At 45.8% G+C, this 15,662-nt stretch overlaps 1 protein-coding gene across 1 annotated transcript; it reads right to left on the minus strand.

The window, feature by feature from the left end:
• Nucleotides 1-1,714: 1,714 nt before the first annotated feature.
• Nucleotides 1,715-14,891, minus strand: LOC119576809 (beta-1,3-galactosyltransferase 1-like). The gene is made up of 2 exons (XM_037924457.1): nucleotides 14,878-14,891; nucleotides 1,715-4,271 (listed from the first exon to the last, which is right to left on the minus strand). The coding sequence occupies exons 1-2, from the start codon at nucleotides 14,889-14,891 to the stop codon at nucleotides 3,497-3,499; spliced, it is 789 nt and encodes a 262-aa protein (XP_037780385.1). The 3' UTR covers nucleotides 1,715-3,496.
• Nucleotides 14,892-15,662: the final 771 nt, after the last annotated feature.

The following is a 15,662-nucleotide window of genomic DNA, read 5'->3' on the forward strand; positions in this document are numbered from 1 at the left end:
ATGCACATCAACGTGAAGTGGCCATAAATTCAACCTGGAGGAGGAGGAGGAGGAGGAGGAGGAGGAGGAGGAGGAGGAGGAGGAGGAGGAGGAGGAGGAGGAGGAGGAGGAGGAGGAGGAGGAGGAGGAGGAGGAGGAGGAGGAGGAGGAGGAGGAGGAGGAGGAGAGGAGGAGGAGGAGAGGAGAAGAAGAAGAAGAAGAAGAAGAAGAAGAAGAAGAAGAAGAAGAAGAAGAAGAAGAAGCAGAAAGAAGAAGAAGAAGAAGAATAGAGGAGAGGAAAGGGTGAGGGAGACAGAAAGGAGAGAGCTAAGAAGGTAAAGAAAGAAGGAAAGAAGGAAGAAAGGAAAGGAGGGAGAGAAAGTACCTACATTTGGCATTAAGTACAAATGTTTTCAGAATCTCCCAGCACTTTGAAAAAAAAATGGCACTGCAGTTAAAGACTAGGCGTTGGCCTTTTTTCCCTTTCCCAATTACAGGAGGAACTCAAAGCACCATGCCCTGCCATTTGCTTATTTCTTAGGACTGGCTGAATATGGCCTTTACTATGGCTACCTTGTCTCTGCATGAGGAAATGCTGCTTCAGAGGCAAAATAACAACAGGAACCTGGTAACAGTACACTTTGGCTATTCATCATAAAAATGGCACAGCAACAGATGCCAATGCATATAAACACCATCATTATCATTATACATGCAAACCAAACAGTATATATCAATTATATCTGCAAGTGACACATCATTCTTCAAGCACAATCTTTCACTTTTTTTCTTTCACATAATACAGAGACCTATTCAGAAACACAGAGCAGTTTGTACACAAAAGGGGCATTCAAGTCCCATATCAAGAACAAACCTTAAGTCTAATGATTATTTAGTATCTGTGATACTTTGAAATTACAAAATAAGTGTAATCATATTTTTAAAATAATAGTAAAAATGATAATAATACAGAAATTCATACTGAATATAAAAGAAAGAAAACAAATACTTGTTCAAATAAAAATGCTATTTATTGCTGACTCTCATGTATTCCATTTATTCCTTTTCTTACTTTTGAAAGTGAAGGTGAAGACACTTATGTCACTCCATAAACACCAAATAAATCAATAACCATGCATAAATCACAATCCTCAAAAATATTAAAAGCATTAACCACTGGTAGCACTTTCAACCTAAATAAAGGTGTCTATAAACGAGAGACAAGAAACATTATCCGACAAAAGATTTTCTTCTCATGTGATTTTTTTCCAAATGACCTTTTAATTCTTCAGAATATCTATATTGTGTAAGTGACACAAACTGCTAGTATTTATCGACCTAATACCCTGCTGGTGCACAAAAAAAATTGAAACATGAAATTTCCAGAATACATTTAGGAAAAAAACATTAAATGATGTTGCATTTACATTAGGCAATATAATCACCCTAGGAGTTGTTTAGTTAATGCATTACCTTTAAATATAAATATACAAATGTTTATATAGGCCTATATATCCATCCTACTATATAACATGAAAAAGAGAATGAGAATCATACCAATGACTTTAATATAAATCCTTGACTTTAAAACTATCTAATTCCAGTAGCCTTATAACAAAAATTCCTTTTCAGACATTTATTCTCCTAATAATAATAATAATATACTTCTTTTCTTAACTTCTTTCTTTTCCTTTTTGCTTCTTACCTACCCATTTACTGCAGAGCTTTCAATTTCTTTTTTTTTTACCTGTACAAATATAAAGAAATGAGAGAAAGAAAGAAAGTAAAAAAAATAGCACCCTCTCTAACCAGGTTTCAATATCACATTTTTATTTTTAGTAACAAATGGTTTCCACCACAACTAAGGAATTACTACCAATAATACAATGCACTCAGCAACAATGTCCAATCAATGCAAAGTTGTAGGCATCCTGTTGTCCTCAATTTCAACATGCTCTTGTCATTATCATCACCATCTCAAAACCTTGAGAAATGTCTCCTTTCCCCAGTCAAGTTTTGTAGCAGCTACAGGAAAATAAATAATTAAATAAATGATATGTTGCAATTTATATGCCTAATAAGAGACATATAAATTTTTATAGAAACAAGTCTACTTATCATTATTTGTAAAGTTCTTACCCAAAGCCTACAGGAAAATGTTGTGTTCACTGTAGTAATGTTTTGAGACAAGTATTTGCATATAGATGGCTCTGCAAGTGCTTAGCCACAAAGGAGTCAATTAGTAGACCTTGTGACTGACCTCATCTGATTGCACCTTTCCTTGAGTTTACTGGAAAATGTTTGTTTTTTTACTAAAGCTAGCAATATTGATGCTGTTATTTTTATTATAGACATTATAATTATTATAGTGTTATTTACATTCCTAACAGCAATATTACATACAAGAAAATATTTTTGAAAATCAAGGAAAGGGGATAACAGGTGAAACAGGTAGTACTCATAACTGGCTCATTGGTGACTTGTGGAGCCATCTATGAATACAAGCATTTAATAAATTAAACTCAAAGTGGGCATGGCATGTATACCCAGTGCATTTGGGTCTATTAAGAGCAAGACTCTCTTGAAGTCCTAAAGTCATCCCATTCACATTTATCAATGCATTTATCATCACATGCAGGGAAAATTTGATAATTTTCCCTCAAATGTATTCACTTTTTTTTTTTTTAACTAAAGGACAATATTTACTTTCTACTTTGGATGTACTGACTGTCATTCTTGCCTAAGGAAAATGGTCATCTACCTGCTGTATTTCATGTCTGAGCAATTATGGCACCCATCCAGTCAATTGCACAAGTAAAGCTTGTGTGATTGGACATTATTATGAAAAGAAATAATAACCATAATGAGATAAATATAAGCTCATAAATTGAGAGAAAAAAATGCATTAATGACAGACTTTACCCCAAATGATGATAGTGAGATTCACCATAAAATACAAACTAAAACCTACATCTCCTAAAAGGTAATCTGATTAATCAACAGCACAAATGAGTATGATTACAAGAAGAGGAATTGATGGCAAGACTTGTAACACTGTTTTAACAGCAGGACCTTTCATTGTATAAATAACTGATATTGATGCACCTCTTTCACACAACATTAATTCTGATGATTAATATCACAGTAAATAGGACTGAGTTTATAAACACTCCCTTCATAGTGAGGGTTGTGGCATTGGCAATCTACGGCTCACAAAAAGTTTTTTCATGTCTTAAAGCAAGCTAAAATAAAAGAGCATAGACAAATAAGAAAAAATGGAAAAGATAAAAAAAAAACTAACTTCCTTTTCATATTCAATACAATTCATCGCGCTAGCAAGAACATGCACACACACAGTTGCAACCATATATACATAAGTACTAATACACATTATAATGTACTCAGGCTCATTGAACAAAAAATATAATCACAACACAAACACACACACACACTGTACTTTTTGACAAGTATTATTAATGCCATAACAAACAGCACCACAGCATTAACACAGTCTCACTTATCTCCATGAACACTTAGGATTGTAACTTCTTAGCTTTGATTTTTTTATAGGATGGCATTTGGCAACTGTCGCTGGTTCATTCAGCATGTTCCAGAGCTTGACCATTGTTGAGGGGCCAACCCCATGACCCATTATGACCTCCTTGAAGAGACAGGGGCTCACAGCTCGAGGATGGTAACTGAAACCCACATTGTCCACAGGACGAACACCAATACTTCGTGCACACAGCCCTGTGAGGAAGACATCCTCTAAGTGGAAGTAAGGTGCAGCAAGGGCTGCCTTGAATAAGCGTCCTACCATGTCCCCAGAGTACACATAGCCTGTTCCAGACAAGTAGTTGGGATATTTACCCTCTCGAAACATGTACTGTGGTGTGTACCATTTAGACCATTGGTCATGGATGGGCTTTGCACCACAGATGAGGCTCCCCATCAAGAGGGGTGTCTTTGTTATAGTTTGGTTCAGGAGGGTCTTCTGAAGGTTAACTACATTGACAAAAATGTCATCATCTACCTTCATGACAAATTTTACTGTTGGACAGTTGCGGTGAACCCACTTCAGCATGAACACTGTCTTGAGTGTAAGGTTGGTGTATGAGTCAATGAAGTCCTCAATGACCAAATCTCCATGCCTAAAACTCTCCTCCTGTAAGGCCTCACTGATGGGCTGATCTCCCTTTGATTTTCCCAGAGGAAGACTAGTTCGACTAGATGTCTTGTGTGTTTGCTCTTGCTCCTTCAATGGAAGATTTGGTCCCACGGGGCAGGGGGGCCTTTGAAAAAACCAAAAGGAATGAGGGGTTTTTTTCCCCCCTTTTAAAATAAGGGGGGGGGGTTCCCCTTTTTGTTTTTTAGTTTGGGTTCAGGAAAAAAAGGGGCCCCTTCTTTGGGAAAAAGGGTTAAAAAAAAAAAAAAAAAAAAAAAAAAAAAAAAAAAAAAAAAAAAAAAAAAAAAAAAAAAAAAAAAAAAAAAAAAAAAAAAAAAAAAAAAAAATTTTTTTTTTTTTTTTTTTTTTTTTTTTTTTTTTTTTTTTTTTTTTTTTTTTTTTTTTAAAAAAAATTGAAAAAAAAAAAAAAAAAATTTGGGAAACTTTCCCTTTAAGGAAAAAAAGAATTCCCAAAATTTTAAAATTTCAAATGAAACTTTTTTATTTGTTAGGGGGGTGAATTTCAAAATTCCGCAAACAAAAATCCCTTTAAATTTTTAAGGGCCTCAAAAGGGAAAAATTTTTAAAGGAGACTATTGATTTTGATACCAAAAAAGGGGCCAAAAGAATTTTTTTGGGGTTTTGCCCGTTCTTAAAGGAAAAGGGGGGGAAGGGGAAACAAAAATTTGGCCCCAAGGGAAGGGGAAGGAAGGACGGGATAAAAAGGAAAAAAAGGGGGGAAAAAAATTTTTAAAGGTTTGAAGGGGGAGGGAGGGAAAAATGGGGGAGGAAAGGGGGAAAGGGAAGGGGAAAAAAGGGGGAGGGGGGAAAAAAGGGGAAAAAAGGGGGAAAAAAAAGGGAAAAATCAGATTTAGAAAGGAAAAATATGGGGAAAGGGGGGAAAGGGGTAGGGAAAAAGGCGGGAGGGAAAGAAAAAAGGGGAAAGGGGGGGAAAAAAAAGAAAAAGGGGAAAAAAAAGGGAGGGGTTTTGTAAAAGGGGAGAAATAAAAGGGGGGAAAAGGGAAGAAAAAAAAAAAAGGTTTTTAATTTTTTAAGGGGGGGAAGGGGGAGGGAAAGAAGGGAAAAAAGCAAGATTGGGGGGAAAAAGGAGAGGCCGGTTAGCCCCAAGGAAGGGGAGGAACCCAGGAACCCAAAAGGAAGGAGGGGAAGCTAAAAAGGGGTTTTTTGGAAAAAAATTAAATTAAATAAAAAAGGAAAAAGGAAAAATATTAAAAAAGAAAAAGGAAAAAAAGAAAGGGGAAAAAGGGGAAATGAACGAAAAAAACAAAGAACGAGAATGGGGAAAAGGGGAAAAATTTAAAAAGTTTTGGAAACAAAAAACCCAATTAAAGATAAAAGGAAAAAATTTGAGAAGAGCCCAAAAAAAAGAAGTATTGGGATGGAAGAAGAGAGGAAGGGGGGAAGGGAAAAGGGAAAAGGGGAAGGAAGAAGGGGAAGGAGGGGGAAGAAAAAAGGGAAGGAAGAAGGGAAGGAAAAAAGGGAGAGGGAGGGAGGGGAGGGAGGGGGGAAAAGGAATGAAGGGAGGAAAAAAAGGGAAAAAGGGGGGAGTAGGGGGGGAAAAGGGGGGAGGAACGGGGAGAAAGATGAAAAGAAGGGGGAAAGGGGGAGAGGAAAGGGAGAGAGAAAGAGAAGGGGAAGAAAAAGGAGGGAGAGATTGAGACCAAGGCCGAGAGAAAGAGAAAGAGAAAAAAAAAGGGGAGAAAGAAGAGAGAGAGAGAGGAGAGAGAAGAGGGGCCGAAGGAAGACGGAGACAAGAGAAAAAGAGATGGGGGAAAAAAGATGGGGAAAAAGAGGAAAAAGATGGGGGAAAAAGCGAGAGAAAAAAGAAATTAAAAGAAAAAGGCGAGAAGAGGGGAAAGAGAGGGGAAGGGGAGAGAGAAAGAGGGCGAGGAAGAGAGAAGGGGGAAGAGAGGGAATTCCCGGGGAAAAAAAACCCTGGAGGAAGGGGAGAGAAGAGAGAAAAGGAAGGGAGAGAGAGAGAGAAGAAAAGGAAGAGAAGAGAGAAAAGAAAAAGGAGGGGAAAGGAGACGAGAAAAGAAGGGGAGAGAAGGGGAAAAGAGAGGAGAGGGCGAGGGGAGAGGGGAGAGAGAGGGTGGGAGAGAGAGGGTAGGAGAGAGAGGGTAGGAGAGGGAGAGGGTAGGAGGAGAGAGGGTAGGAGAGGGAGGGGAGGGAGAGGGGGGGGAAAAAGGGGAGGGAGAAGGGGGAAAAAAGGAAAAGGAGAAAAAGGGAAAAAAAAGGAGGAAGAAAGAGGGGAGTAGTGAGAGAGGGAGAGAGAGGGGGGGGGGGCGAGAGAGGAGAGAGAGATGAGATAAAGGTTTTTAGAAGAAAAAGAGAAGAGGAGAGAGAGAAAAGGAGAAAAAAGAAAAGGGGAAAAAGAGACGTTTGCGGAAAAAGGGAAAGAGAGGGGGAAAGGGGAGAGGGGAAGGAAAAAAGAGAGGGGGGGAAAAGAAAGGGGGGGGGAGAAAGGGGGGGGGGGGGAAAAAAGGGGGGGAGAAAAGAGAGAGGGTGGGGAGAAAAAGGGGAAAAGGAAAAAAAGGGGGGAAAAAAGAGAAAGAGGGAAAAGGGAGAGAAAGGGGAGAGGGGGAAAAAGAGAAGAAGAGAGGGGGAAGATGGGAGAGAGAAAGAGGAAGGAGAAAGGCGGGGAGGAGAAGAGGGGGGAAGAGAGGGGGAGAGAAGAAGTCAAGATGAGAGAAAAGGTGTAAAGATTTGGAGGAGGGGGAGAGAGGGGGGTGGGAGGAGAGGAGGGAGAGGGAGGGGGAAAGGAAAAGAGAGGGGAGGAGAAAGAGGGAGAGATGAAAAGGAAAAGAGAAAAGAGGGAAAAGGAAAAGAAAAAAACAAAAGGAAGAAAAGGAAAAAACCCGGGGAGAGCGAGAGAGGGGAGGGAAAAGGGAAGGGAGGAGGGAGGGGGGAGAGGGGGAGAGAGAGGGGAGGGGAGGAGTTAGAGAGAGGCCGAGAGGAGAGAGGGAAAAGGGAAAGAGAGAGAGAGATAGAAGAGAGGGGAGAGGAGAGGGGGAGATGGGGAGGGGGGAGAGAGAGGAGGAGAGAGGGGGAGGAGAGAGGGGGGGAAAGAGAGAGGTTGGGGAGGGGGTTGAGAAAAAGGGGAGGAGAAAAAAAGGGGAAGGGAAAAAAAAAAAAAAAAGGGAAAAAAAGGGGGAGAGGGAGAGGGGAGGGGAACGGGGGGGAAAGGGGGAGAGAGGGGAGAGGAGGAGAGAGGGGGGAGGAGAGAAGGGAGAGAGGGGGAGAGAGAGGAGAGAGAGGAAAAAGGGGGAGAGGGGAGGGGAGAGAGAGAAAAGGAGAGAGAAAGAGAGGGGGGAGAGAGAGGGAGGGAAAAGAGGGAGGGGGGGGAGAGAAAGGGGGAAGGGGGGAAAAGAGAGAGAGAAGAGAGGGGATGGAGGAAAGAGGAGAGAGGAAGAGAGGAGAGGGAAAAAAGGAGAGAGAGAGGGGGGCTGATGGGGAGAAGAGAGAGAAAAGGAAGAGAGAGAGGAGAAAAGGGAGAGAGAGAGAGAGGGGGGGAAAAGAGGGGGGTGGGAAGGGGGGAGGGGGAGAAAAAAGAGGGAGAAAAAGGGGAGAGGAGAGGAAAAAGAGAAAAAAAAGGGGAAAAAAAAACGGGGAAGGAAAGAGGGAGGGAGAGGGGAGGGGGAGAGGGGGGGAGGGGGGGAGGGGGGGACAATGAGGAGAGAGAGAGAGAGAAGAGAGAGGAGAGGAAAAGGAAAAGAGAGAGGGGAAAGAGGAGAGAGAAAGAGGAGAAGAAGAGAGGGGAAAAAGGGGAAGGGGGAAAATTGGGGGAAAAGGGAAAGAAAAAGGAGAAAAGGAGAGAGAGAGAGAGAGAGAGAGAGGAGGGGGTGGGAGAGAGGAAGGAGAGGGGGGGGAGGAGAGGGGGGGAAAAAGGGGGAGGGGAGAAGGAAAAGAGGAGAGAGAAAAGAGAGGGGAGAAAAAAAGGGAGAGAGGGGAGAGAGGGGAGAGAGAGGGAGAGAGAGAAAAGAGAGAGGAGGGGAAAAGAAAAAGAGAAAAAGGGGAGAGAAAGAGGAGAGAAGAGAGGGGAAAGCCGGGAAGGGGGGAAAAAGAGGAGAGAGAGAGAGAGAGAAAAAGAGGGGGGGGAGGAGAGAGAGAAGAAGGGGACAGAGGGGAGAAAAAGGGGAGAGAGAGGCAAAGAGAAAAGGGGAAGGGGACGGGGGAGAGAAGAAAATAAAGGGGGAGAGAGAGAAAAAGAAGAGAGAGGGAGAGAGGGAGGAGAGGAGAGAGAGAGAGAAGGAGAAAAGGAAAATGAGGGAGGAAGAGGGGGAAAGGGGGAGAAGAGGGGGAGAGAGGGAAAAGGGGGGAGGAGAGAGAGAGAGAGAGAGAGGGAGGAGAGAGGGAAGAGAGGGGAGGGAGGAGTTTGAAGAGATAAAGGAAAAAAAAAAGAGAAAAGGGGAAAGAAAAAGGGGAGAGAAAAAAGAGAGAAAAAAGAAAGGGGCGAGAGAGAAAGAGGGGGAAAGGGGGAAAAGAGAGAAAGAGAGAAAGCGAGAGAAAGAAAGCAGGGAAAGGGGAAGGGGGAGAAAGAGGGGAGAAAGGGGAAAGGGAGAAAAAGGGGGGAGGGGGGAGGGGGGAGGGGGGAGAGAGAGGGGACGGAGAGAAAATGAGGGAGAGAGAGAAAAGAAGGGAGAGGGGGAGGAGGAGAGGGAGGGGAGAGAGAGAGAGAGGGAGAGGGGGAATTTGGGGAGAGAAAGGAGAGAGGAAGGGGGGAAGAAAAAGAGGAAGAGGGGGAAATAAAAGACAGAGGGGAAAAGGGGGGAGAGAGAAAAGGGGGGGGGAGGGGAGGAAGAAGAGGGGAAAAAGAGAGGGGGGAGGAGAGAGGGGGAGGAGAGAGAGGGAGGAGGAGGGGTTGAGGGGAAAGAGGGAGAGAGAGAAAAAGGAAAAAGGGGGAGAAAAAAGGAAAAAGAGGAAGAAACGGAGGGGAGAGGGGGGAGAGGGGGGGGGGAGGAGGGGAGAGAGAGAGAGAGAGAAAGAGGGAGAGAGAAGAAAGGGGGGAAGAGGAGAGAGAGGGGGAGGGGAAGGGAGAAGAGAGAGAGGGGGAGGGTGGGGAGAGAAAGGGGGGAAAAGAGAAAAGGGGGGGGGGGAAAGCGGGGGAGAGAAAGGGGGGAGAGAGAGGGGGGAGAGAGGCAGGGGGAGAGGAAAGGGGGAAAAGGGAGAGAAAGAGGGAGGGGGAGAAAAAGAGAGAAGGGGAAAAGAGAGACAGGGAAGGGGGAAAAGGGGAGAGGGGAGTTTTGGGGGAGAGAGAGGGGGACCGGCCGAAGAGAGAGGGGAGGAGAGAGAAAGGGGGAGAGGGGGAAAGAAATGAGAAAAGAAAGAGAGAGGGGAAAGGAGGGGGAGAGAAAGAGGGGGGGAGAAATGGAGAAGAGGGGGAAAGGGGGAAGGGGGGGGGGGAAAGAGAGAAAGAGGGGGAGAAAGAAAAAAAGGGAGAAGAGGAAGGGGGGGGGGAAAGGGGAGAAAAAGGAGAAAAGGGGAGAAAAAAGGGGGCCGACGAGAAGAGAGAGAGGAGAGAGAGAGAGAGGAGGAGAGAGAGCGAGAGAGAGAGAGAAAAAGAGGGGGGGAGGGGAAGAGAAAAAAAAAGAGAGAAAAGAGAAGAGAGAAAGACAGAGAGAAAAAGGAAAAAAAGAAAAAAGAAAAAGAGGAGAGAAAAGGAAAGAGGAAAGAAAGAGAGAGAAGAAAAGATGAAAGAGAGAAAGAGGGGAAAAGAGAGAAGGAGAGAGGGGAGGAAAGGGGGGGAGAGGAGAGGAGAGAGGAAAAGGGGGAGGAGAGAGGAGAGAAAAGAGATGAGGGGGAAAGAGAGAGGGGAAAAGAGAGAGGGGGTGGGAAAAAGAGAAAAGGGAAGGGAAAAGAGAGGGGGGAGAGAGAGGGGAAGGGAAAGAGAGGGTGGAGAGAGAGGGTAGGGAGGGGGGGGGTTTGAGAGGGGAGGGGGTTGAGAGAAAGAGGAGAGAGGAGAAAAAGGAAAAAGAAAAAGGAAAAACAGAGAAAAGAAAAGATGGGGAGGGGGAAAGAGAGGGGGGGGGAGAGAGAGAGAGAGATGAGAGGGGGGACGGGGGGGAAAGAGAGAGGGGGAGAGGGGAGAGAGAGGGGGAAGAGAGGGGGAGGAAGTGAGAAGAGAGAGAAGAGAAGAGGGTGGGAGGAAAGGGGGGGGGAAAAAAGGGGGGGAAAGAGAAAGGGTTGGGAGAGAAAGGGGGGAAGGGGGGGTGGGAGAAAGAGGGGGAGGGGAAAGAGGGGGAGAGAAAGGGGGGAAGAAAGAGAAGGAAGATGGAGAGAGAAAAAGGAGGAGAGAGAGAGAGAGAAGGGGACGAGAGAGAGAGGGAGAGAGAGGGGAGAGAAGAGGAGAGAGAGAGAAAAAAGGGGGGAGGAGAAAAAGAAGAGGGAAGGGGGGAAAGGGGGTTTAAAGGGGAAGAGGGGGGAAAGAAAAGGGAAAACAGGGAGAAAGGGGAAAAAGAGAAAAAGGAAAAACAGGAAAGAAGAAAGGGGGAAAAAAGGGGGGAAAAGGGGAAAAAGGGTCGGGGGGGAAAAAGGGAAAAAAGGGGGGGAAAAAGGGGGAGAGAGAGAAGAGAGGGGAGAGAAGAGAGAGAGGGGAATTTCCGAAAAGGAGAGAGAGAAAAGAGAAAAGAGAGACGAGAGAGAGAAGAAAAAAAGAGAGAAAAGAGAGAGAGCGAGAGAGAAAAGAGGAGGAGAGAAGAGGGGAGAGAGAAGGGGGGAAAAAAGGGGAAAAGAGGGGAGGAGGGTTGAGGGGAAGAAGAAGGGAGGAGAGGAGAGGGAAAGAGAGGAGAAGAGGGAGAGGGGGGGAAGGATTAAAGAAAGAAAATGGGAGAGAGAGAGGGGGGGGAGGAAGGGGGGGGAGAGAGGGGGGAGAGAGATGGGAGAAATGGGGAAAAGGGGGGGAGAGAGGGGGAGGAGAGAGGGGGAGAGAGAGAAAAAAGAGGGAGGGGAGAAAAAAAGGAAAAGAGGGGAAAAAAGGGGAAAAAGGGGGAGGGGGAGAGGGGGGGGAGAGAAGAGAGAAAAGAGGGGAGACGATGAAGAGAGAGATAAAGAAGGAGAGAGAGAAAAGAGAGAGAGGGGGGGGGGGGGGGGTGGGGGGGGGGGAGTTGAGGAGAGAAAAGGAGAGAAAAGGGAGAAGGGGGAATAACTTTTAGAAGAGGAGAGAGAGAGAGGGGGGAGAAAAGGGGGGAGAGAAAAGGGGGGGAAGGGGAAAAGGGGGTTGGGAGAGAGAGGGTGGGGGAGGGGTTGGGGAGAAAGTGGGGGGGGGAGAAAGGGGAGGGGGGAAAAAGAGAGGAGAGAGAGGGAGAGAAAAGAGAGAGGAAAAAAGGGGGGTGGAAAGAAAAGGAAGAGAGGGGAAGGAGAGAAGGGGGTTTGGGAGAGAGGGAGGAGGAGATAAGAGCGGGGGGAAGAGAGAGAGAGAAAGGGAGAGAGAGGGCGAGAGAGAGAGAGAGAAAATTGGGGGGAGAGAAGGGGGGAAAGAGATGGGAAAGGGGGTGGGGAAAAAAGGAGAGAGAAAAAAGAAAAGGGGAAAAAAAAAAGGGGAAAAAAAAAAAGGGGAAGAAAAAAGGGGTGAGAGGGAGGGGGGGGAGGGAGGGTGGGAGGGGGGGAGGGGGGAAGGAAAAGGGAAAGAGAGATGAGAGAGAAAGAGGGGGATGAAAAGGGGAAGGGGAGAGAGAAAAAGAGAGAGAGGGGAAAGGAGATGAGAGAAAAGGGAGAAGAAAAAAAGAGTAGAGAGGAGAGGAGAGGGGAGGAGAGAAAAGAGGAGAAGGGAGAAGAGAGAGAGAGAGAGAAGGGGGTGGGAGAATGAGGAGAGGGGGAGAGAGGGGGAAAAAAGAGGTAGGGAGAAGGGGGTGGGGAGAGGGGGAAAAAGAGAGAGAGAGAGAGAAGAGGATAAAAGGGGAAGGGAGAGCAAAGGGGGGGAAAAGGGGGGATGAAAAGCCCGAGGGGAGGGGGGATGAGGAGATGAGGAGGGGAGGGAAGAGAGAGAAAAAAGAAGAGGGGAAAAAGAAGAGGGGACAGAGGGGAAAAAGGGGGGTGAGGGGGGAGAAAGAGGAGAAAGAGAAGAAAGGGAGAGAGAAAAAGGGGAAGAAGAGAGACAAGGCGGAAAAAGGAAAAGGGGAAAACGAGGGAGAGAGAGGAAAAGGCCCCGAGAGAGAGAAAAGGGAGAGGGGAGAGAGAGGAGAGGGGGAAAAGGAGAGAGAGAGGAGAAAAAGAGGAGAAGATGTGAGAGAGAGAAAAAGGGAGAGAAAAAGGGGAGAGAGGGGAGAGAGAAAAGGAGAAAGGGGGAAGAGAGAAAGAGAGAGCGAGAGGAGAGAAGAGAGAGAGAAAAAGAGGAGAAAGAGAGGAAGAGAGAAGAGAAAAAAGAAAAGAAGAGAGAAGAGAGAGGTGGGGAAAGGAGAGGGAGGGAGAGAGGAGGAAGGAGGGGGAGAGGGGAAAGGAGAAGGAGAGGTTGAGAGAAAGAGGGAGAGAGAGAAAAAGGAAAAAGAGAAAAAGGAAAAACAGAGGAAGAAAGATGGGGAGAGGGAGAGAGGGGATGGGGAGAGAGAGAGAGAGAGGGGAAAAGAAAAAGAGAAGAGAAGAGAGAAGAAAAAAGAGAAAAGAGAAAAGAAGAGGGGAGACAAGGAGAGAGAGGAAGGGAGGAGAGGGAAAAGAAGAGAAGAGGGGGGAGGGGCTGGGAGGAGGGGGGGAGAAAAGGGTGGGGGGGGAGAAAAGGGGGGGAGAGAAAGGGGGGAGAGAAAAGGGGGGAAGAGAAGAGAGGGGGGAGAAAGGGAAGGGAAAGGAGGAAAAGAGGGAGGGAGAGAAAGAGGGAAAAGGGGAGAGAAAGAGAGAGAAAAAGAGAGAAAAAAGGGGAAAAAGAGGAAAAGAAAAAAAGAAAAAAAGGGGGATTTTGGGAAGAAAAAGGAGAAAAGAGGGGAAAAAGGAGAGAGAGAGGAGGAGAAAGAGAGAAAAGGAAGAGGGGGACGAGAGGAGATTTGGAAGGAGAAGAGGGGAGAGAGAAAAGAGGAGGGGAGAGAAAAGGGAGGAGAAAAGAGGGAAGGAAAAGGGGAGGCCGAGAGAAAGAGGGAGAGAGGGAAGGGGGGGGAAAAAACAGAGGGGGAAGGGAAAAAAAAAAAGGGAAAAAAGGAAAAAGGAAAAAGGAAAAAAAAAAACAGAGGAAGAAAGAGGGGAGGGGGGAAAAGAGGGGGGGGGGAAGGGAGGGAGGGGAGGAGAGAGAAAAGATGAAAAAGAGGGGAGAGGGGAAAAGAGGGGGAGAAGGGGAGAGAGAGAGAGAGAAAAGGGAAGAGAGGAAAAAGGGGAGAGAGAGGGGGGGGAGGAAAGGGGAGAAAAAGGGTGGGAAAAGGAAAGGGGGGAGGGGAAAGGGGGGGAAAAGAGAGAGGGTGGGGGGAAGAGAGGTTGGGGAAAAAGGGGGAGGGGAAAAAAGGGGGAAAGGGGAAAAAGAGAGAGAAAAAAGAGAAAAGAGAGGGGAGATAAGAGAGAAAGAGGGGGAGAGAGAGAAAAGGAGAAGACAGGAGGGAGAAGAGAGAAGAGAGGAGAAGAGGAAAAGGGGGGGAAGATAGGGAGGAGAAAGGGGGTGGGAGAGAGAGGGAGAGAAAAGGGGAGAGAAAAAAAGAGGGGGGGAAAAAGGAAAAAAGGGGAAAAAAGGGGGAGAGGGGGGGAGAAGGGGGGGAAGGAGGGGGGGAAAGGGGAGAGGGGAGAGAAGAGAGAGAGAAGGAAGAGGAAAAGAGGAGAGAGAGGAGAGTTAAGGGGAGAGAAAAGGGGGAGAGAAGAGAGGGGGGGGAGAGAGAGAGGATAGAGAGAGGAATGAGAGAGGGTAGAAGATTTGAGAAGAGGGGGGGGAGAGGGAGAGAAAGAGGGGGGAAGATGGGGAAAAAAGAGAGAGAAGAGAGAAAAAGAGAGAAAAATCGAAAAGGAAAGAATTGAGAAGAGAGAAAGAGAGAGAGGGGGGGAAAGGGGAGAAGAGAAGGGGGAGAGAAAGGGGAGAGAGAAAGAGGAGAGAGAAAGAAAAGGGGGGGGGAAAGAGGGGAAAAGAGAAGGAAGGAGAAGGGAGAAAAAGAGAGAGGAAAGAAAAGAGAGAGAAGAGAAGAGAGAGGGAGAGAAAAAGAGAAGAGAAGAGAGAGAGAAGAGAGAAAGAGAGAGAAAAGAGAGGGAGACGAGAGAGAAAGGACGAGAGAGAGAGAAAAGGAAGGGGAGAGAGGGGAAAAGAGAGGGGAGAGAGAGAATAAAGGGGGAAAAGAAGGAAGAAGAGAGAGACCGAGAGAAAGGAGACGGGACAGAAGAGACAGAACGACGAGAGAGACAGAAGAAAAGAGCGGACAAAACAAAAGAGAGAGGACAGACAGAGAGAGAGACGGGCCCGAGAGAGAGGAGACAGGGGAAAGGGGGGGGGAGAGAGAGACGAGGAGAGGAGGAAAAGGAGAGAGAGAGAGAGAGAAAAGAGAGAGAGGGGAATCCTTAAAAGAAAATATGAGAAATTTTTTTTTTCTGTACAAAACAAACTATTATCCAGCACAGATTATATACACAAACACACATTCAAACACACACACACAAAATCACCCCCCCAAAAAAATTATGAACAACAGATCAGCTGGGGAATTTTTTTTTTCTTTTTAACCTTTTTTTTTGTTCAGTCTTCTAAATACATAATGCAACAGTAACAAACAAATTACAAAAAAGTAAAGAAGAACACAAAACCAAGCAACCAAGTGACTTACTGGCTCCATATCATCGTCATCGGAATTTTTAAAACATTATAAATAGGGGAAAGGGGTAGGCACGGGCCCCTGGGTAACTTTCCTTCCCAAGGCTGCAGCGGGCCCAATACTGCAAAAATAGGAGGGGGAAAAATGGCATATGAACATATAAAAGAAGAATAGGCAATGAAAAAAAAAAGTAAAATTTAGATTCTAATCAACTGAAAAAATTATACATAATCGAGAGGAAATCTAGACTGGCTACTCTGTTTTCCGTAAAAAAATTCAAAATAAACAAAAAAAAATACAAAAGGGGGTATAAAAATGGAGAAAAAAGTTTAGAAAAAGTCCATCTGGGCCTAAAACAAATTAAATGGCTTCTTTAGATGAATGCTGTACTTTTCCGCCTGCTAAAAATTTTGGCCTTTCTTAGTGCCAGAATGGCTTTTTTGGGAAATTAAAAAAACCCTTCCCTGCACAACCGAATTTTTGGGGGGGAAAGAAAGTAAGAACTTGGGCAGTGTGTAAAAAGGAAGTGATTAAAAGAGGAAAGGGGGATGGAAAAAAGAAAAAAAGAAAAAGAAGGGGAGAGGGAGAGAGAGATGGAGAGAGAGAGGGAGAAAAGAGGGGATTTTGGGAGAGAGAGGAAAAGGGAAGGAGATAGAGAGAGGGAGAGAGAGAATTTGAGAGGGGGAGAGAAAGAGACGGGGAGAGAAGAGAGGAGAGGGAGAGGGGAGAGAAAGGGGAGAGAAAGGGGAAAAGAAAGAGAGGGGAGGGGAAGAGGGGAGAGAGGGAGGGGAGGAGAG

The sequence above is a fragment of the Penaeus monodon genome, chromosome 1 (assembly GCF_015228065.2).
Source record: "Penaeus monodon isolate SGIC_2016 chromosome 1, NSTDA_Pmon_1, whole genome shotgun sequence".
Taxonomy (NCBI): domain Eukaryota; kingdom Metazoa; phylum Arthropoda; class Malacostraca; order Decapoda; family Penaeidae; genus Penaeus; species Penaeus monodon.